The 23,064-nt window shown below is 39.5% G+C and overlaps 1 protein-coding gene across 1 annotated transcript in view; it reads right to left on the reverse strand.

Annotated features, from left to right (window-relative positions):
• Window positions 1-3,559: 3,559 nt before the first annotated feature.
• SCRN1 (secernin 1) overlaps window positions 3,560-23,064 on the reverse strand; it is a 39,124-nt gene continuing 19,619 nt past the window's right edge. The window contains exons 3-9 of the mRNA XM_059818581.1: window positions 20,475-20,656; window positions 13,044-13,246; window positions 9,916-10,110; window positions 8,149-8,314; window positions 6,065-6,245; window positions 3,868-4,027; window positions 3,560-3,598 (exon numbers count right to left, since the gene is read on the reverse strand). Of these exons, the coding sequence (XP_059674564.1) occupies window positions 3,869-4,027; window positions 6,065-6,245; window positions 8,149-8,314; window positions 9,916-10,110; window positions 13,044-13,246; window positions 20,475-20,656 (1,086 nt within the window). The 3' untranslated portion in view covers window positions 3,560-3,598; window position 3,868. The remainder of the gene's footprint in view (window positions 3,599-3,867; window positions 4,028-6,064; window positions 6,246-8,148; window positions 8,315-9,915; window positions 10,111-13,043; window positions 13,247-20,474; window positions 20,657-23,064) is intronic.

The raw sequence follows: 23,064 nt of genomic DNA on the forward strand, positions 1-23,064 counted from the left end.
CCAGCATGTTGAGGGATGTGATCCTTCCCTGCTACTCAGCACTGGTGAAGCCACACCTGGAGTACCACATCCAGTTCTGGGCTCCCCAGTACAGAGGAGACATGGACATACTGGACAGAGTCCAGTGAAAGGCCACAAAGATGATGAAGGGACTGGAGCATCTCTTATGAGGAAAGGCTGAGAGAGCTAGGACTGTTCAGCCTAGATAAGGGAAGGCTCAGAGGGGATCTCATCGATATGTATAAACAACTGAAGGGAGGGTATAAAGATGGAGCCAGGCTCTTTTCAGTGGTAGCTGCTGACAGGACCAGTGGCAGTGGGCACAAACTGAAACACAGGAGGCTCTGTCTGAACATCAGGAGACACTTTTTGACTGTGCGGGTGACTGAGCACTGGCACAGGCTGAATCTGAGCCAGCAGTGTGCCCAGGTGGCCAAGGGCATCCTGGCTTGTATGAGAAATAGTGTGGCCAGCAGGACTAAGGAAGCGATCGTCCCCCTGTACTCAGCATTGGTGAGGCCACACCTCAAATAACAGTCAGTTTTGGGCCCCTCACTACAAGAAAGACACTGAGGTGGTGAAGGGTCTGGAGCACAAGTCCTATGAGGAGCAGCTGAGGGAACTGGGGTTGTTTAGTCTGGAGAGGCTCAGGGGAGACCTTACTGCTCTCTACAGCTGCCTGAAAGGAGGTTGTAGCAAGGGGGGTGTCAGTCTCTTTTCCCAAGTAACAAGTGATAGGATGAGAGAAAACAGCCTCAAGTTGTGCCAGGGGAGGTTTAGATTGGATATTGGGAAAAATTCCTTCACCAAAAGGGTTGTCAAGCATTGGAACAGACTGCCCAGGGAAGTGGTTGATTGACCATCCCTGGAGGTATTTAAAAGATGTGTAGATGTGGCACTTAAGAACATGGTTTAGTGGTGGACTTGGCAGTATTAGGTTTATGGTTGGACCTGATGGTCTTAAAGGTCTTTTTCAATCTAAATGATTCTATGATTCACCAGCTTGAAAAAGGGCATTGCTGTTCCAGGGTGAGCCTGGTGCTAACAGCCAGGCTATTTACAGTTATGGCATTAATTTATATAATTGCCATAAATTCCCCTCAGCTGCAGCTGTAATAACATTGTAGATCACAGGTGAAGATCCTTCCCCATAGCCATGCCTTTGAACAAAACTATTTGTAAAAGACAGGTAACTGCATCTTTACATATCTCTGCTTTTCTCTTAGTTCTTGCAACAGCTCAGTTATGCCGTAACTCCTACTCCCACACGCATGCGTGCTCATGGTGTGGAGATAGTATAAGGGTAAGAAGCTCTTCACCTGTAGGACTCCAAGAAAGCATCATTTGTCTTTTTCTAGCCTATTATGATACCTTGCTGTACATCATGTCAAAAGAAAAAAAATTAGTGATGCTTTGACCAATACTTACAGTCATTATTATAGTTACTTGATAAATATGCATGAATATAGTAATAAGCAGGGGTCAGCATATATGCTGCTTCTCAAACAACTGGAAAAGTTTAATACTGCTTTGAAGAATATTTTGTTATAGTACTATTAAAGGTGACTTATTGTTGGTTCTCATTTGTTCTGGAACTTGTGTACTGCTCTGTAATAAGTACCTTCATAAGGACTTTAAAACTACTTAATGATAGACTACCTGCCAGATGGTATCTAAAGAGGAAAAAATTGCACTCCTGTTTTTATTATGATTTGGGGTATTTTAGAAGCAAAAAACATCTTTCAGGGATTAAATTAGAAAGCCTGTGCATACTTGCAAGTGTTGGTGAAATGTTATTTCCATACATACTAGATTGTTGTACAAGTATTTTTTTTAAATGCACTATACAGCTGAAGCAAAAGCAATGTACTATTAGAAAATTACTACCTGAATCACTGTGCTCAAAACAATTTATTAGTTCTGTCATATAAGCAGTTCCAAATAAGGACATAAAAATTCCCACAAGATAATTGCAAATGTTGGTTTCTTCTTTCTTAAGAAACAGGCAAATAAGATATATTATGTTTTTAGCAGGGACACCCCCCTCTTTCATCTTGCCTCCCTCCCAACTCTCATAGAGATCCGAGTTGTGCAAAAGAGCCGTGTCAAGTGGTACATCCTAATTTCGGCCCTCTGGATAGGGCAATCATTTTATCCCTGTTCTCCCCTTGTTCACAAATATCCAGCTACTTCTATCAGGATGCAAAGTGCTCAGCAAGCAACAGCTTATAGAAGCAGCTTTGAAGTTCAACGTGGTATGTGTTAAGTGTACTCTGATTAGGAGTATTTTCATTCAAAGTACCCTTTCATTCCAAAAGTGGATTTCAATTTGAGGTGTTGCTGCCTTCTAAGGAGCTTTTATTTCCTCAGTACAAAAGTCCATGGTTCTTCACTATCCCCTTCCCTGAACAGCGAAGGATTTTAACTCCATGTGCTAACTTCCACTTATTAAAAACATGGACTTCCTGTCTGTCCCTCCTGTTAAAAAAACCCCAACTATCCTTGTATGACACAGGAAGCAGTGTTTACTGGTTTAATTCTTAAAGTGTTTGCCTATCTCACTTCTACAAGAAGAAAATACATGAAAAGCAGGTCTGTAAGTCTGTTAAGGAAGGGAAACATGCTGCAGAACTGCACTTAATATAAGGAAGCATAGGACAGCCTTTTCTAAGCCTAACCAGTTGGATTGCCACACCCACCAGTATCTCACTGGCACTTAATGGATTCATCAGCCATATACATTCACCACAGAGATTACTAGGAACTGTTCAGCAGTACAAAGGCAGAAAGATAGAGAATAGTCAGGTATTGATCAATGTCCAGCATCTATTCCCTCAAAAAAATTCCAAATTTGTAGCTTGTATATAAATACGACACCTTATTAATTGCATCTTAAGAGCCAAGAGGTTATGTGTAGATGTCTTAGGCATCCAGGCTGGCTATGTGGTTTAGTACGCAGTACTGGAGCAGCAGCCAGGTGCATTACAAACACACAAGCATCCCTAAGTTGGGTGCGGATGAAGGCAAAACGTAACCTGAGGGACCTAATTCTGGTCATTTGTACAGGCATGATGTCAGATGCTGAGTTACTGTATGCCAATATAAGGCCAGTACAGTAAGGTCAAGAACCAGGACTTACCTTCCTGCCCCCTCAAAACTAGGATTTCCACTACCTTCTTTGTATGAATTATCATGAAGAGAAAAATGCAAGTGAGCTTTGCTGCAAGCCTAGTCCTGAGCCATAGAGGAAAAAACAGATTGCCTTTAATGACAATATGGCAGTTATCCTGATGAAGTTAATCTTTGCTTTAATTGGTTGCCCAACATACATTTTTTAACATTCTGTACTAAATTAGCCAGCATGCACACAGTAATTGGACCAGTCAGTGACTTTCTCCTTTCACTATATACATACACAAACAGGAACACCACAAGATTGGACAAAGGAAAGCAATTTGTTAATCAGATACAGCTAGCGAGTAATATTTTTTCCTCTAGAAATGTTTTTCCTGCAAATTCACAAGTGTGAAGACTTTCTTTCAAGGCTTGAAGAACTTTGCAAGTCTTCCAGTGAAAAGGCTAACAATAGCCACTGTAGCTGAAACGAGATAAAATTTGTTTTAAATCCATTCCAAGCAAGAGCAAAATAGAAAAAAAACTGCTTGCAATGTAATGTAGGGGAAAGGGACTTTGGAGACAATTCGAGCAGATGCACTGAGGTTGAAAGGTGGCTTTGGACCTGATTCTGAACACCCTTAGATTGGTGTAAAAGAGAAGGAGGAGGATCAGAATCAGATTCAATATTTCTCATTCACTGATACCTGGTACCAGAAACTCAGTATCCAAAGAATTAAAGTGTTTGCTTACTTTATTTGAAGAACTTTAGTTCTGTGTCAACACAGTCATAGAAAAGATCCACTACTTCAGCAGGATCCAGAACCTCTGTACGAGTAAGGATATCTTCCATTGCTTCTAAGCCTTGTTTTTCAAGGTCTAACATAATCCTCATCAGTTTCTGGCCTTTATCCTAAAGGCATGAAACAACCAAACTCAATTAACCAGCAAACAGCCTCATTAAAGCATTTTAGTGCTCTCTTCTGTTACGGAGATCTTTTCAAGTATTTTGAAAAAAAAGAAAGCCTTTCTAAGTACAAACTACTTCTGTTAATAGTTTTTTGGAACAGCGCTGGACACTTCATGCATTAAGAAAAATAACACAGTACGAGCTGCTAAGTTTAAAAGCAGAGAAGGAAAACGGAGTGAAAGATGGATAGAGGAAAATGGTATAAGGTTTGTACACATGAGAAAGAGGTAAAGCAACTTCTTATGCCTGTATACCTGCTAACAGAACTACATGAGAAGACTTGAAGCCCCGAGGATTGTACAGAACATGGTATGTACACATGTATCCCTCAGATCATCACCTGTAAGATGATGATGTGATCTGAAACCATGTGTAATATAACAGCATTAAGACTCCAGACCTCACAGAAGGCTTTGTGTCTCATTCTGACTCACTGCTCTTCATGTTTCTGGGTAGGAAATTCACTCCCGAAGAAGCTGTCATTTTGTTTTATCCAGATATTATTTAAAGTATCCTATAATTATTTTTTTTTAATGGAGAAGTGCTGCTTGTTTTGCTTGCAGCTTTCAAAATTGAATTCCAGAAGCAAAGACATTTTGAATGAGTGATGGTTCTGCACTTTCCAGGATTTATATCAGCATTTGTGCAGAAAGCAGAGCACCTAAGCTAAGGTTTAGGCTCTCGGGCAGTTTTTACAGCATGAAGCCTGACTAAAACTACATTTCCTTTTCTACAACAAGTTCTATTGTCACACCATGGTCCTTTTTAATAGGGAAGAGTTCACAAGATGCTAACATGCCTCTTTTAGGTCTTCCCTAAATCAGCATCTCGTGTAACACTATGGGAGCCAGCTGTACTTGAGTCAATATTACCACATAGGCCACAGATTTTAAATTAAGCCATTCCAAGGGATTAAAAACCACATCTAGTCAAAACTGCGTTTAAATAACATTTGTATTAGCAAAGGTTACCATGGTTTCCTTAATCACTAATAGATAAATCTGAATGCTGTTACAATCTTAGCAAGACTGACCTACCCAAATACGCACAGAGGAAAACTGCAGAAAAGCAAGTCCTCTGTGGAAGTTCAATATAACTATGTGGGTCTTCCACAAATTGCCTGCAATACCAATACCAGCATGACTGGCATGCCCTGCTGATCTCTCCCTCTGTTTTAGTTCCTTATAACCAGTTATCCAGTTTACTGCTGTAATTGTAATTGCAATTGCAAACAGTTATTTAACTACTTGCACTATGACAGCAAAAGTTGTATCTCAATCAGTTGGAAAAGCTATACAGAATAATCCCCCTTCTGCCTTTACTTATTCCAAAATTTATTCCCGTAAGAAATCTGCAATGCTTTAGGTTTTTACACTGGAAGGTTATCAGCTCTCAGGTACTTGTTGCATGGCATTGGAAAACGTCCTTTCTTCCTGCACGGCATTTTCTGTTAATTCTTACAAAATTAGTAGAAATGCAATAAATTGAGACTTGCAAAAATGTCACGTGCAAATTATTCCTTGAAGAAAAAAACCCTCAAACTATGCAGTTTTTAATCCAGCATATAATTTAAATTACAACATTCCTGCCATCATCCTATCATATAATTCTGATAATTCTGTTGCACTAGCATCCAGTGTTCAATACTATATACACAATGGGGATTGAACAAGCTAATTAGCTTGTCAGTTTGACTTTTCACTTTGTAAAAGTAATGGAGCAGAGCAACACACTCAGGATAACAAAAAAAACCTATGCAGAATAGTTGCCCTTCAGAGGGCGTCATTATTCAAGCTAAACTTGCAAGGATTCTAAGAATATTCAGAAAATGCCTTTTTTTTTTTTTTTTTTGCTGATAGCATGGAGAAATGTTTAGCCAAAACAGGCAGCATCCTTGTTTTTCAGTGAGTGACTCTGAAGTAAATTACGGAGTTAGAAATCTACATTTACTTCTTGAATTCCAGGTCCCACAGCTCTTACCTGATCATTCTCAAGGAGAGATCGGGCCCATTCATGTGCCTTGTACAATTCATGCCTGCGATCAGGTTTCTCCTGGAATCGAGGTATCTTTTTAGCAGGATCATCATTGCCAAAAGAAGGAGACTGTACTTTTGGTACTAATTTTACATCATCAACAAAAATAAAGGGTTTAAATATGGACCTGAAAGAAATGAGAATTACTGCTTGCAGTAATAAGAGATTTTTTTATATGTTATTCAAATGTTTACCAGGCTATTTTAAAACAACAGATACAGAACAGCATAGGTAATTCATCTACACGAGGCACGGACTAGGTTAGAGAGCTGGTACGGGTCACAAGCAAAATAAATCTTTGTGCTTTAAAAGAATTGGGTTTACCAATTACTGTAAAACTTTATTACCCCTTTTTACATATAGGCTTCTTTGGTCTCCTTCATGCCTGTTCCACCACTTCTTTAGAAATGCAGCACTGTATTTTCCTCTCCAAGTTTTTTTTAACAAATTTCAGCATTCAGCCTCACATCAGTTTTTCTCCTCCTCACACTGCCAACTCTCCTCCTCCCAGATTTAATTTCCATTAAAATCACAGAGACACACTTGTGTGGAGCAGGGAAGATTACATACCTTGCTCAACATAAGAGGATTTGGCATATAACCAGCAGCACTTGAAATTTTTATGTCAAGGGCAGGGGGGGAAAAGACATAGCTACCAGTATTGTGACACTTCTCAAACTTGAACACTGAATTTGGATCTATACTCCAGAGAGAGACAGACAACAAAACCCCAGCAATCCAGGATCTTAACTCCTGAGACTCTGAGAGGACGTATTGGTAAGTGCATGGACAAACTGTCTTCCTTCCCTTTAGATACACAACAAAACAGAACCCTGCATTCTGCAGTAAAGAAGCTGCCAGAAGTGCAAGACTTCTGCAAAACATGATTAATAACCACTGCCTGCATACAGTCAGCAGGTTCATTGCTGCAACCCTTTCCATCACTGTCACGAAGCCTTGCTGACTAAGAGTTTATGTGACTCACTAGCTGCACTTAAAATAACACTTTTTAATACATTAGAGTGTAAAATAAAGCAAGAAAGGCCTCTAACCAAGTTTTTTTTAGAGCTAGACTCTCCACCTTTAAAAAGGACAGAAATCTCACCAAAACAATTTGAAGCCTTGCTCCTTTTTACCTCAAAGGATTTGTATCAAGTCAAAGAAAAGTTTTGGTAAGAAAGCTCAAACTTCATACTTCACCCTGAAGGTTTGTGTCGGATAATGGAAGGTGGGTGGAAAGTCCCTTTGGCAGGGATAACTTCTGTAGCCCTTGGTAGAACCTAATGCTTACTACCACTCCTCTAACAGGAATGACGTTCAAGGGCACCATCATCTTCTCCCCATAACCTCTTTACCTCAATGCAAGTGGCAGATCTCCTGAATAACTGCAAGTGGTTTAGTTTAATTTCTGTGAATCCCAGGTGGATTCTGTTTAAAACACAAGATAATTCATTAGTTCTTTGATGATCTGGCCCACGAGTTCCCTTATCTCCTCTGCTTCTTTCAACTAGAAAAGGCATAATTTAAACCCTCCAATAAAAAACGTACTTGGGATACCTGGGAGTTGCAGATGTTTTGCTCTGTTAACATTCTGATGTTATACAAGGCTACCTATAGTACATACACCCTCTTTGCTAGTTAGACACTGCATTTGTTTCAGTTTTGCACCCACCTGTTCAAGAGAAGTGACTAAAATGGTCCACAACCTCATACTCTCAACAAGAACCCACTGGAAAGCAACTACGCCATAGTAGTTGTTCCTGGCTCCTCCCTAAACTGCATTTCCTCTAGAAGCTCTGCATGTAGGCAGAGTTCCAGATCCAGCCTTTTAGCCCAGTGGTGTCCACTTAGAATTGCAGCAAGACACAGCTCAGTAACACAGGACTGTCAGATTGCACACCAACTACTGATTGCACTTCTGGCTAGAACATGCTCTTGAAGCATGTTCCAGTTTGGGTAGCAGGGTTTGTTCAGTATCTTTCAACCCATCATCTGCTCTGCACGCAGGGAACCCCAGTGCTGTGGCTTACCTTGAAGGGTCTGGTGTGCCAGTGAAGTAATGAACACAGGGAAAACTAGGGTCCTGAGGCAGAACAGACACTATGCTAGCTGTAGTAAGGAAAGATTCAGAGTCCACACAGACACCACTACCCTTGTCACGCAGGACATCAATCATAGCTTGTGCAGAAACATCACCTATATGAAGGGGGGAAAAAAATTCCTGAGTGGTCAACAGCTTGGACCCCAGGGAAGTAATTTAGCCTGAATGGGCTTTGGCCTAATATGACCAGTGACACTCGACATGAGCATGTCACAAATCCCAGTTAATAGTTTCTATTTAAACAATGTAAACCCAGAATGAACTTGCCTAGCTAGTAAAAGAGAACAGTAAGAAACATTACTTAGGCAATACAGCTGCTAGATAGGGAGAAATGTCATTAAATGGTATTTTTTCAGGAAGAAGGCCATCATGTCTGTAATATTGCTTTAGCAATCACTGTGAACTGACTACTTACGTAAAACACCCATTTTCCTCTAAGAAGCTACCTCTACCCAAGTTCAGGCAGAATGAGAGCACCCTGATGTCCCACTTCTCATCTATTTCCATTAGCTCTCAGTCAAAAATTTGAAATTTCATATCACATTCACAGGGTCTTACAGCAGCAGACCTAGACACTGAGATTCTTCTCCAAACTACTATCTACAAGAATCCCCTGTTCTCATTCTATTTCCTGCCTGTATCTTATCACAGCTTTCTCCGCACGGCACTTCCATGTTTTCTTGCATTACCCCCTTGGCAGGAAGGGCTTCTTCCCCAGCAACTTCTCAAACCCTGCACTGACTCACCCTTGCATGCACGGGTGCCTCAATCCACCAGGAGACATGGAATGACCCAGCAGTCTGCAGGATTTGCAGCCATAGCCATCTGCCTGTAGGGGCCCTCAGGCTTTTCAGTGCTATAATCCAGGTTTATTAAGACCTTCCATCCATGGTCATTCAGAGTTACTGTATCTGCCTCAGACACAAACCATGCTCCATGCAATTCTATAGGCCTAGCAGGAACTCTGCATTGCAATAAATATTTCACCTCTACACTCCTCTTGACATTTGTCAACATGTGAAAATGCTAACAACGCAGTAAACTCACATCTGTAGTAAAGGGCTTTTTATAAAAAGATAATTTGTACTATTTTTCAAACATGAGAGAGCAGATGTGTCAGCCATGCACTGCTGTGTAATGAGTAAATTTTGGTCTGGAAATACACCCTTCCTTGGACTGAAGGCAATTGGCACATTGTCTGTTCTGGTAACTTTGTTCTGCTGGACAATGAAAAACGGACTTCAGTTTGCAACTGACTAGCATTGCTCTTCCTTAAACTATGATCTTAATTCCTTCCCCAAAAGCCTAAGCAAACCTCCTAAAATGTAGAACCTATTGAGCTCAAAATTTCATACGCAAGGACTTTTTTTTTAAATACTATAGTTTTAGTATTAGGTACGGCCACTATAATTACACCAAAGCACAAATGTAGTGCCACATCAGAACAACAATGAAGAAAGTTATTTTATAATTGCAATACTGTTTTAAAACCTTAAACTTTAGGGGGACATTAAGGGCTTCATCCTAGAATTGTGGCAAGTTTAGGGACAATCTTCAGTTCTGGTCTTCCTTTCCACATGGTTTATATGTAGAGGTATTCTCCTCAGTCACATGTAGTTCTGGACAGAATGCCTGCAAGGAGGCAGTAGTGACTAAAAATCCCGCTGCACACACAGGACGATGGTTCAACACTTACCACCTTGTTTTTCTAGGCTCTCCCTGCCAGAACAGCAGGCTAAATGGTCATCAGCAAGAGAGAACACTTCAGAAAAATTGAAGTCTGAGTCTCCGTTCCACCAGCCTTGACTTCTCACATAACTCCTTAGTTCAGGATGCTCAGCATCAATTTTTGTAGTTAATGAAAGCTGATTGCAAATGCATTTCACCCCCTCTGTACAGAAAGCCACATAGTAAAAGAGAGCGTTAATACAGTTTTTCCGGGAGAAGCTGGAAGAACAATGTCATTTCAGTGAGGAAACAAATTAAACCATTGGTTAGGATGTACATTTGGCATGACTGCCTAACTACACATGCACAGAATCATCAGTCACTGCAGGCTGCACAGCTCAATCCTCTGTGCCCTACTTAGGTATTCACACCGCCTTGTGATTAATAGTGCTATTTAGTCAGAATACCAGTTTCACAATCCGTACCTCATACATTCCGACCATGAAGTAATAGTGGTCTCCAAATGCCAAAGGCACCTGCCTAATCTTTTCTCCAATGGTGTATTCCACTGCCACAACAAGGCTTGACGTCTGACTTGATTTCAAAATCTATTTCAGCAAAGCTGCATTTAGTTTAATGAATCTTCTTTGCCCCTCAAAACTGAAATTTAATTTGGAAAAACCTTTTTAAAAGCTTACCAATTGCTTTAAGCTTCCCAGATGAAAAACAATTTTATTGAAGCAGTAAGACAGGTTTAAATTAAACTTCATTTTTTATGTTAAATTTTAACATGGCATGAAGTAAAAAGTGTAAGTAACCTTCAAAGAATAGTACAGGGTTTTTTAATTTGCTTTTCTCAAAAATACCGCAGTGCTTATATCCACGTATCTACAGCATGACTAACAGTGGCTGCTGCAGATACTCCTCAGAGAGAATAAAGCAAATGCATTGGAAGCCAGGGGAAGAGCTGATAAAGTAAATCTGTAATCTAAAATAAAACCAGATTCTAGAATTGGGCATAAGCTTTTTCTTAGAAGAAACCAAAGCAGTATTTGTGAAAGTTATTAATACTGCCTTCCACAAAAGTAAGCTTGCTTTTGTAATGCCTTGCGCATGCAATTTGAATGAGTAGCAGCTTATACTAGGAAGTTCTATACATCAGTCTGCAAAAAAAGTCACTGTCATTCAGTTCTGACTTATACTAGGTCACTGACAGTTTGTTCTTATTCACACTTTCAAACAGCACACCTTTCAGGGAATTTTCTTGACTTGAGTGATAGGAATATTTGTGTTCGTATCAAGCTAGGCAAGCCACTCCTTAAGAGCTCTTTAAGTATTACATTTAGTAACTCCTGTAAAACAGTATTTCATGGTTTTGATCCCCCTCAAAAAATGGAAATTTATCAAGCAAATCAATTTTTCCACTCAGACTGAAGAACAATAATAGGAAGGATTTTGAAGAGTTTATCCTTAAAATACTGTCAAAGATTCACTATAAGCTTTACAGACTGCAGCAGTAATATTAGAAACTCTGAGGACAGAGGAAAAAACATGCCTTCACACTGGGGAATGACACATTTTCCCTGTTTTAGCAGCATTTGTGCATTCATTTGAAAGCTTAAAAGGCACACTTATGGTTGCAAAAAAGAACCCACTGAACAAAGTATGAAATACAGAGTTCTTACATAGCCAGAAGCCTTTCCTCCTGGCAGCCTTGACAGGCTGCAGTAGGTGGAAACTACACTATCTGCAGCTCACAGGGACCTCCTGAAGAGAAATGTGCTGGTAAAAATCAGAACAAAGCTGCAGTATCATTTCAAAAAGCTACAAGCAGCAGATGAAGGCAACAGTTTATTTGCTGGGAAGGAGGACATGAAGGTTATGTATTGCTGATGCAGGTAAAAGGCTAAGTAAAAAACACTGTTCTTCAAGTATCAGCCAGGTAGGTCAACAGAAGAAAGCAGGCTGTCACTACATAATCCTAGGAACCTCAGGAGCCAGCTGCTTTCCAGAATTTGGATTTTATCAGGACAGCATTATCGATCTTCCCTGCTTTATGTTTGGTATCTCTTTGTACTAGAAGACTTCCTCCATCTTGTAGGTATCCTTAAAATGCAAGCTTTGCTTGGGCAAACACCATCCCTGCTAAGGTAAGCTGATTCATATTTGATGGCATGAACTGACAATAAGCCATCACACAACATTACACAGCCTGTTGTTATTTCTTTGCTTTGATATTTTCAACAAAGTTAAACCTCCTTCCTCCCCATATCTGCTATCTCCTACCTTTCAGTGAAGAGGAAATGAAAAGAGAATTGAATGCATCTGTCATAGCTAAAAGCATGGATGATAAAAATCCTCTTAAATTATCTGGATTTTTAATTCATTCAAATGTGAGTAAGTTTTAAAATGCCCTAATATTACAAAAATAAAAATCCCTTCAAAACTAAAAACAACAACTGAGAATAAATTAAATATATGCCTTAGACAATCACATTATATTAAGGCAGCACATATTTGCCAACAAAGTTTTAAGTAAGTTCAGCCACTAACTAGAAGTTAGTTTGGCAGCTCTGGCTTCACACATACAGAAAAAGAAACCATCTACAAGTTTAAAGAGCAGAAAAGTATTGTTTTGCAATATCAGATAAGAAACGGGGATATGAGGGGACTACATCTATTGCAGTAAAGTAACCAGCAGCAGCCTCTTCCATTTACCACCTAACACAAGCCCTTCTCTCAAAGCTATCAATGTTTATCCTTCCATCTTAGTATTTTAGATTTGTAGGTAACAATTTGGGCATGAACTCCACTGAAAAGACACTTGACACATTCCAAACGGTAAATAAATCTGGGAAAATACAACACTTAACAAAGATAAACATTTAAGCATGATGATTATTACATAGCTTATGTACACAGGCAACAATCTCCAGCTTCACAGAAAATGCTGAATTACATCAGCCAATGCAAATCAACATTTTAAAAAAGTAAGAGTAGTACAAATATAGAAGAAGGTTAAAATCAATGATTTAATCAAACACTTGCATAAACTAGTCACTTGTTTAAACTCAGTGACTTTAAGACCAATTCTTCCAAGACAATTCTTTACAGCTATTTATAATAAGAGAGGTTTGCTGTGAGTGATAAACTGACCTGTGATTTTTTCTGCTGCCCAGTACTTTCCAGAAGTCTCCAGTATCCAGGCTTCATTTCTATCCACAATCAAAAATGCACTTTGGAAAGTATGGCATGAGCTCCCATCTTCATAATAATTTCCACCTTGTCCATGCTCTTCCAACAGAGCAACTATTACATCCAATGCTTCTTTAGCTGTTGCACCTCTTTCTAGGCCAAGTCTACAAGAAAAGGGTAAAACAAGAGATTCAGACAGACATGTACCAGTGAGGTCTCCACAAGTTATTAATTTTGAACATCAGCACTTGATCTAGTTTTAAAATACTGAAGTGTCAGATATGCCTAGTGTAAGAATTCTTGCTTTAGTGAGTTACTAGAATTACAGGGTAAGATATTAAATTATTTATTTTATTTCAAGTCTTTATTTTCTACACAGGTTCTTTATTCTAAAGGCTACCATAGCTGGTTTTTATTTTTTTTTTTAAAAAGAGTCCAATTACCAACTAATGGCCTCAACCGGACTGTAAACACGCAATGCTCTATTTATCCCCCCATCAGGCAGAATAAATTTGAAGGACAATTTGCAAATGCCTTTTAAAGTTACAGCTGTATGCAAGTTTACTTTTCTGTACAGAAGAGTGGGAAATTGCAAATTAATGTTACCAGAGATCAAAAAAGGGAAGAAGTATACAGTACTTCAATCTCTCTACAACCTCTCTTTCCCAATGCTCCAACATTTAATTGGCTATGGAAGCTAGATGTATGTTATCCTTTGATACATATTGTACACTGTAGACAGAAGCATTTGTGCACAGTCATACTTCAGTGTTCCTGCAGAGGCTTAACGTTTAACAATTAAACACCAGGTACAGCTTTTGTCTGCACTAAGAGTAACCATATGTCTAAAAACATGATTTTAAAAGAAAGTTTGAGCAAAGCAAGGGTATTTTAGGGAAAAGTAAACTGAGGCACAGGAATAGGATTTACAAAGCTATGGGGAATGACTGCATCCTACCTTGAATAAATGGGATGAAATAATCCCTTGAGATAATTTACAGCCCTAACCAAATCAACAACAAAAGCAGCAACCAGAAGAGTCCAAATCACACCTGCAAACGATTCCACTGGTTCCAAAACGCAATTACTGGTAATGATGAAATGCAGTATTTCAAACAACAGCATACCCACACCTCCATCCTTTGGGAGAGCTACTTGGATCAGTCCAAAATTTCTCTCTGTTGGTTATGTCACCTTAATATATCCCTCTGTGTTTATCTTTCTCTAATAGTTCTATGGACAAAGCCATTTTGACTGATGGATAGTTCCAAGAAATTCACCTTTTTAAATTTAAGTACTTTACTAGCTCTTTCCATTTCCCTGGAAAACACCTGACAAGAAAACACTATTCTGTTTCTTTCCTAAAAACTACAGTATACAAATCAGGTCCTGATAATTTGAATACAAATTTGTTGATCTAAATACTTTTCAACCTGATCTCTGCACTGGGCCTGCTTTGTTAAATAGTTGGCCACTATTAGCCTTGGTTTAGGTTGAATTATCGAAAGCAGTGTTTTTGTCTCTCTCAGCAGCATCTATTTATCACTTAGTGACACAGAAAAGCCAACTTGAATTTTAGATCCTAACTTACAGTGACAATTTGTCCCCCATCATCTTCTTACTTTGCATTTATAGTCTTTCCCTCTCGTCTTGTTTTTCTTAATAGCTGAAACTTGTTTTGCATTGTTGTCTCCATTTTTAGTCCCTATGCATTTATGTTATTCCTTCATCATTTTCATCACTGGTACAATCACTTTTTCAGAGCAATACAGAGATGCCAGTCTTAGCACATACCATAGACATCATCTAAAAGCCAGTCCAAAAGCATGTCTTACTTATTCCCTAAGAACCACTCCCAGAGCTGTTACTGCTACATGTAAATGAATGGGCTGGCTACTACCTTGAGACCATATAGTCTCTAGATTCAGTGATTATCCACTCCCTTCTCCCCAGTTTATGACCATTAGGTTATGATTAGATCAAAACCTGCCAAGAGACACAACATTACACTAAAACTTCTAAGATTGTCTCCCTGAAATTCTTCTCCTGAGATGGATACAGTCCAGTTTTCTCTGTCAAAACTACTGCAGAGATTCAGGCTGAAGAAATATCTTCTAGATCATTGCTTTGCAAATGTCTCCAATATTACATTTACTTCCATTTAACAAAGGCCTAGGCTCTGCTTTTGTTTGGATGCTCCTATCAGTCAGTCACAAGAGGCAGCAAAAACCAAAGAAAACAACCACACAGCTCATCTCCTCAAAACTGTAAGTCTTGCCAGTTATCTTGGCATCAACGTCCTGGGCAACTGCAGCATAACCCTCCCACTAACACATTTCAGAGTTCCCTTCAAGGAAAGCTGGAAAAAAGTTTTAAGTAATTTCACCCCCAGATGAGAGCTTGAGTCATTTAGTACAATCCACTGCCTCAGTACCTCCAATATGCTATCACAGCATATTATAACCCTGTCAAAACAACATTATCTTAAGCTTTTCAACTTCACATATCAGTTACAGATGCAGACTTTCCAAATGAAGTAACTAACATACACGATGATGACATTCTACTTTATTCAGTTTTGATGTCTCCAAGGAAATAAATTAGTAAACAAATTAATAACCATTTTAAAGAGCATTCGTGACTCCCTTGTATCTCTGTGTGCCTCTGAAAAAGTGATTGCACCAGCGATGAAAAGAATGAAAAAATAATACAAACACATAGGGATTAAAAATTAAGACAACAATGCAAAAATAAGGGTGTATTTTACAGGTTTGTTCATACATACCTTTTGTATGATAATGTTGTCCTGTTCTAACTGCATCAGCATAAGCAAAACACTACACCATCTTTTATATGAATGTACTCCCCTAAGTAAACAGGTGCTTTATAGAGGCAACTGTGTCTCAAAAAAGGGAAAAAAAAAAAACCAAACCAAAACCCACCAAAAACCCTGCAGCCATACTGGAAGAATATCTGAAGAAAATCCTGATAAGCTAACCAATGCAGCAATACTTGTGCAGCTTTCAAAGACCAGCCTTTGAATAAAACCCTAGAACAGAAAAGAAGCACTTCTTAGGAATTTGTGCTGGAACCTGTTTTCTCTCAATTCTTCTGCCTGTTGCAACTAGGTTCATGCTCTACATTTAGATAAACTGGGATGGAGTCAAGCCTGCGTGGAGTAGGACCAACTTCTATCCCTCAAGCCAATCACACAAACTTTATTCATTTCTTAAGAATCATTCGTATGTTCTGACATGCTGTGATACACTATCTGTACCAATCTGTAGATATTTGTCTTAATCCTCAGATACAGCAGTATACTAGGTAACACGCTGTTTTCAGTCATTAAGCCAGCAGTCAATTACTAAACAAGCTAAGAACTTTGTGAAATACACCTTTACTGATGTCCATCGTGGTCTTTATTGAAACAAATGCTTTGTCTATGAGGTTGCAGGATGAATTTTCAACTTGCTATTTCAACAACAAAACATGCTGACTTCAGAATTATACTACCCTGCTGAAAGACACCTCTGGCCTGTTTAATGCCATGTGTTCTCACAACACCCACCTATAGCCTTTGCCCATGTTGGCATTTTAAACCCTAACTGAAAAGTGACAATTCCAGATGAGTTCAAAGAGAGAGGAAGTCTCCTCTACAGAAAAAGAATAATCACTTTAAGAGAACATAGAAGTAAACTCTTTGGGGAGCCTGAGCATTCAAGGAAAACTTAATTCTACCACCTGGATGACATTCCTGGGTTGACAACTCTTACACCTGCTCTGAAGAACATGTTTGGAGTACAAAGCTTTTAGTTTCTTTTGCAAGCAGCTAGTCATACATACACACACAGAATGTCAGTCTTCATCCTTCAGCTAAGATCTGACACAGATGCAGAAGTCCAACACATACATAGGTGTGAGAAAAGTTTGGCCAGCAGAGACGTGCATTTCTTAATTAGGTTTAAAACTCCTCAGTTTATTTTTATTCCAATAAATCCTGAGCGATAGAATCCGTTTGTTCTGCAGATGGGTAAAAAGAGGCAGAGCTGGTGCCAGCTGCTTCATTGCAGCCTATGTGATTGATTTTGTACTTGATGGCTCTCTATACTATGAGGTGATCCAAAACAGACAAGCTTAATGCAACTGGCCAAGTCTTCAGAGTAAGAGAAAGAATCACTTTGGCTGGAACAAGAGGCAGATGGTAGTCTGCAACACATCTCTAGTTCTCCTTGCCTGAAGCACTCTCTACCTTCGAGCTATGGACAGCTTCTTCTGCAGGTAAGAAGAGAGGGTGGGTAATATCTACAGGTGATGACCACTGGTAGTTTATGACCAGTTTCTCCTTATTTTGATATCTCCTGATTTGCCAGTGTGGGTAAATCAGTATTTTGAGACTGCAATAACTGTGACCAAAATAAGCAGAACTCTGCATCTAAACCAATGGTTTGTTGAAGTTTCAAAGGAAGGTAGTAGGAGGGAAAAAATAAAGGTGGAGCTTGGAAAGTTACCTGATACCTCCCTCTTCTTGACAAAAGCTTGTCCTACCTTTTCTTAAAAGAGCTCTCCCAGTCTGTTCAGTCTCCCTTAATACAAGGCTGGATATGAGGAAAAAATTCCTTACTGAGAGAGTGGTGAAGCATAGGAACAGGCTGCCCAGGGAGGTGGTGGAGTCACCATCACTGGAGGTGTTCAAGAAACGTGTGGACCTGGCATTGTGGGACATGGTTTAGTGGGCGTGGAGGCATTGGGTTGATGGTTGGACTTGATGATCTTACAGGTCTTTTCCAACCTTAATGATTCTGTGATTTCTGTGATTTCTGTGATTAAACTCACGCATCCTCCTAGGTACAGCTTCTCCACAGATTCCTTCAGTAATACAGAGTTTAGAGAAAATACCAGAGAGAAACATAACCCCAATTCCCTCATGATTTTCTCACTGGTGAGATTCTATAGATCTCTGATCATATTTCCCATTTCCACTGCATTCTCTCCAACTGGCTTATATTCCTCTTGATTTATGGTAGCTGGAACCAGATACTGTAGTTCTGCAGAGACATCCTTATAGTCGAAGAACATTTATAATTACAGTTTCAGGCAGCTATACACCTAACAACAATTTCTTCTAAACTCATGCTTCCCAGCTTGCTTACGAGACCACCTTTTTAAGGTTTTAATGCCCTCTTAAAAGTCAAGGTATCTACCTCCTATCCTCTATCCATAAAATTTGTTAAGTCATTACAGGAGTAAAGTAGAATAGTTTCACAGGATTTTTCTTGACTAACAGCCATTATTGCACATAGAATTGTTTAGGTTGGAAACGACCTTTAAGATCATTAAATCCAACTGAAAACCTAACACTGCTAAGTCCACCACTAAACCATGTGCCTAAGCACACGTCTCAAAAACCTCCAGGGATGGTGACTCAACCACCTACCTGGGCAGCCTGTTTCAAAGTCTGACAAACCTTGCAGTGAAGAAATTTTTCTTAATAGTCAATCTAAACCTCCCCTGACGCAACTTGTGGCCATTTACTCTCGTCCTATCACTTGTCACTTGGGAGAAGAGACTAGCACCCACCTCTCTACAACCTCCTTTCAGGTTCTATGATTCTGTATCCCTACAGGTATTTGTTACAAGGCTGCTAACTCTGACCAGCATTCACAACAACGTAAACTGGGCCTAAAACATACTAGAACTGTTGATGTCCCGTATTACAAGTTTGACATTAACTCAATTAATTTCAAATACATCTTCACTTTAGAAAATCTTCTGAAGAACTTTAAAGCCTATCTATAAAACTATTATGCAAGTTATTCTAAAAGTATTTCACTGATTATGATGAGTGAAAGTATTTCCCATCAAAGTTTCATTCAAGGTTTTTCCAAACTTTTAAAATTTCCCCGTATCAAGACACTCCTCCATCCTTTTGGGAGCTAATATCAACACAAGATATCAGTACCAGAAGGAAAAAACCCATGATACTCCTTATGCAAATGAAATTCTCACTATAAAAATTTCATTTCTGAACAGGCTACAAAACCAGTGCTCATCTGTACTACACTGCATATTTTGAGTATGCATATATATATACACACACACCTTAAGTATGTGAACAGTAGCTAACTTGCAAACTATCCTGCTGAGCCATGACCAGATAGAGGTCCAGTGGATGAGATAGGAAGAACTAAAGGCCACACAAGGCTTCAAATCTACAGTGGCTTTAACAACCTTTTACAGGCTTATCTGCAGAGTTGCAATGGCCAATGAACCACGTGCTTCAGCTTCCTCCCTCTCAGCTCCCAACCCCCGTCTTCTATCCTAACCCTCACACACTCTTCAAGGTAAACCTTTAATCCCACATCACTGAACCGTATTCAGGGGAATGGAGAGATCTATCATCTATCACCTGTTACATTTATCATCTCCTTTATAATTAAGTGGGTTTTTTCCCCTTCAGGATCTGAAGTTAAGCTGGTCTATAACCACAACTCTTAAATTCTCTTAAGTATATATCCACAACATTTAACCTTTTCCAGTCATCCAGAACCTCTCCCATCTTTCACTAGTTCTCAAGAAAAATGAGAATTTGCCTGAAATTGGTTCAGCCCACTCATTAAGTATCCTACGGCAAATTTCAGCAGGACCACTGGGTCTGACATTGATTCGCTTAAAGATGCAGTTGTTGTCCTGTTCCATCTTTAAAAAAAATTGACTCCATTTGCTCCCTTTCTCTTTGTAGTAAGTTTGCACCATTTTCTCTTGTTCTTTCACTTTCAGCTTTCTTCCCCCACCCAACTCTCCTTTAAATTCTCTTCATTACAAGATCAGCATGCAGGTTGAGACTTAGAGTGCAGCACAAGCCTTTTAGGCAGACAGCCTTCAATGAACAGACTTACAGGAGTTTGTTTGCCAGCATTTAATTAAGGGTAATGGTTTGCATGGGAATGCATGGGCTGAAGTGAGGCATAGTAGTTTGTTCATGCCTACAGCTGGCTATAAGCCCAGGATAAGCTTTTTAGGTCAGAATAGGCTGGTGTAAAGTGGAGGAGAATGACAGGCACACCAGCAATCTGATGTTACAAATTAGTCTGCAGTTCATTACTAACAATGTAATCATACCATGTCAGAGTAGCCCCTGCTAGACTGCAGGGTAGGTAGACAAGATAGGTTTAGTGAACCCACATTAGGCTGGTACATACTTGGTAGCCAAATTCAGATTCCAAGTGTTTTAAGTGTTAACTCAGTTGTGTCAGGAGCTCTGCCTAGACAGGTCTCCTGCTTATATTGTTTTTAAATCTCCTAATGCCAACACCACAAAGCTGTTAGCCAGTACCATCATCATCTGAACCTTTGGTGTTTAAAAGGCTGGTCACAGCTCAGCAAGTCACCCACCTGACAAGATCCATTCCAAGCAAGGCTTCAGATTCAGAAGCTGGTTCTCTGGTCACGACAGCTTCATTAGCTACACAGACTCCATGCTCGTTAGCTCCCATTTCTGCCCCCCAAAGCCAGGAGGGCCTGCTCAGCACAATAGCATGAGTCTTCGGCACCTGCTCAATCTCAATATATGTGCACTGCAGAGAGAGCAGGAAGAGAAAAATCAAAACATTTGCAAGCATTTTATTTAATGCTGTGACCAAAGTAATAGAAGACTTCAATGTATAGACAGGACACACGTCATTAAAAAAAAGTCCACATCCTGAGTATGAGCAGGAAATTTTTTTTAAACAACATTTAACTGTCATGTTTGAACCTTTACATCTTTATATTGCAAAAGCCTGGGAAAATACATCTCATTTGATGGTTGCAGGCTTCAAAGAATCAAGCAGAACCCAAGTGCTAGAATCAGTGGAAAGCAGCAGCAGACAGACTGTACTGTTAGAGTAAAGAAACACAGATCATGTTTGTACATAATAATAATATCAAACCATTCTACCATCTCACCTAAGCACAATCTCCAGTACTTTATATTAAAGTACATAGTGTAACAATGGTAACTGGACAAAGTACATTAGAAGGCTTCCCCCTCTCCCTTGCTACCCACCCTGCAGCTGCCCCTGGGATTGAGACTGCTGGTAGAAAGGGAAAAAAAAAAAAAAATCAAGACTTGAAAAGATTCAGTGGAATGCCTTGATAAACAGTCACAGGAAATAAACCACAGGCATTGTTTCTCCTTAAAACTGATGTTTCTGCTATTTTTAAATGGTCTACTGTAATCAGAGGTCTGTGGATGTATTCCGACAAGTCAAAAATACAAAGGAAGGCTGCAGAGAAGTCATTTAAACTGCAAGGAAGAAAGAAATCGTTCATTATCTTTCAAATGTATTTACTTTTCTCTTGCTCTAGGACTTAAAAACAAGCACTGTTTTCCCAGACAGCATGAAAGAGAAGCTTGATCCATCATTAGATTATTGGCTTGTACAAGCCAAAGGAATGGGCTTTACATTTTACTGTTGAGGTCACATAAAGTTCTTCAAGGACCAAACTCCACAGAATTTTCTTTTGAGGAAACTGAAGCTGACTGTGGTATTTATGAGACAGCTCAGTGTTTAGCATTCCTGTTGTAACATCCTCCTTGCAGGAAGTAATCTGCAACATTTTTCTGGAGGAGTATTTGGTCAGACATATCAAAGTGAGCAGGATGAGCAGAATGGACTTGTGGACTGAAAGCTGTCTGCCATGAAAATAAATGCTGCGTCTACATTAAAACTTAAAGCCAAAGGAATCAGTCTAAGACTATCAACAGTGAGAAGATTTTTTTTTTTTTCTAACCTGTCTTTTCCCCCTCTAAGGATTACACAGCATGATCATCTTCAGCCTCCAGTCTTGAGCAATGATTTTTTACAATAATGGTTAGTCTAGCATACAATTAAAATGTATAACAGACCATCTTTGATCAGATACAGCATTTTTAGAATCCTTCGCTCTGACCATGCAAGAAGGACACAAGAAATGAGCTTGCCACTTTCATTAGGCTGTGCGAACAGATCAAACTGTCGTCTTTCTATAAAACCAGGCAAATTATAGGTGAAATAAGAGGATGATTTCTCACAGAGGACACAGGATTAAAAAAAAAAAAAAGGGGAGGGAACTCTTCCATTCTAAGGAATTAAAAATAGGAGTAGGGACATGCTTAATTTTCATTTTTGGCTTAGGCAATAAGACACCAACAGGGACTTATCTGCTGTATTTGTTGGAGAAAATCCCTAATATTTGACCAAGCTGTTTGACCAAATTGCATATGTAGTAATACACTATGATTTTGTAGAGGCAGATTCCTCATCTACTGAGATGCAACAGCATCTGGCACTGGCCAGGAGCTATGATTCACCTAATAAAAACACCTTATAAAGCTCACCCTTTGTTTCATTTTCTAACCAAGCCATGCTGGAGCAGCTATTTCTTATCAAGACTTCCTCTTCTCCATTTGAGCTGTCAGCAAGCAAATCTCATTTTTGATATTCTGTGCAAACTTTTTTCAGAGCTTTAGGTCAGTGCTGTTTGGATTAGCACTTAACGCATGTATGTGAGTGAACAGAGAGTAACTATTTTCTGGATGTGCAAAGGAGGACACAGAGCTGCAGCAGCAGGAAAAGGGGTTGGGCCAAGCACCTTCCCATGTTACATGTGAAGACATGACAGCTATCAGGAGACAGGTCTGCAGCCAGGGAGACACCACCCATGCACAGCACAAGTCTTGGCTCCCTACATCTCACAGGTGGTCAGCTAGTTGGAGCCATCTTGCAGAGCCATCCAGGTCATGAACCTTCTCAACTCCACAGCAGAAAGCAAAAAACTAGACGCAGTGCGGAGGAGACTTCAGTGCTCCATAAACCCCCACTTGCATAGAATTCTCTGGCTGAATAGCCCTATTACACAAGCTTGCTTACACTGAGGCTTTGATTTTCTACAAGGAAAAATTATAAAAACACTCTGAAAAATGTTAGGCTAGAAAAATGCTGAATGCCCTTTCTCTCCAAAA

Source organism: Gavia stellata, chromosome 6 (genome assembly GCF_030936135.1).
Source record: "Gavia stellata isolate bGavSte3 chromosome 6, bGavSte3.hap2, whole genome shotgun sequence".
NCBI classification, from domain to species: Eukaryota; Metazoa; Chordata; class Aves; order Gaviiformes; family Gaviidae; genus Gavia; species Gavia stellata.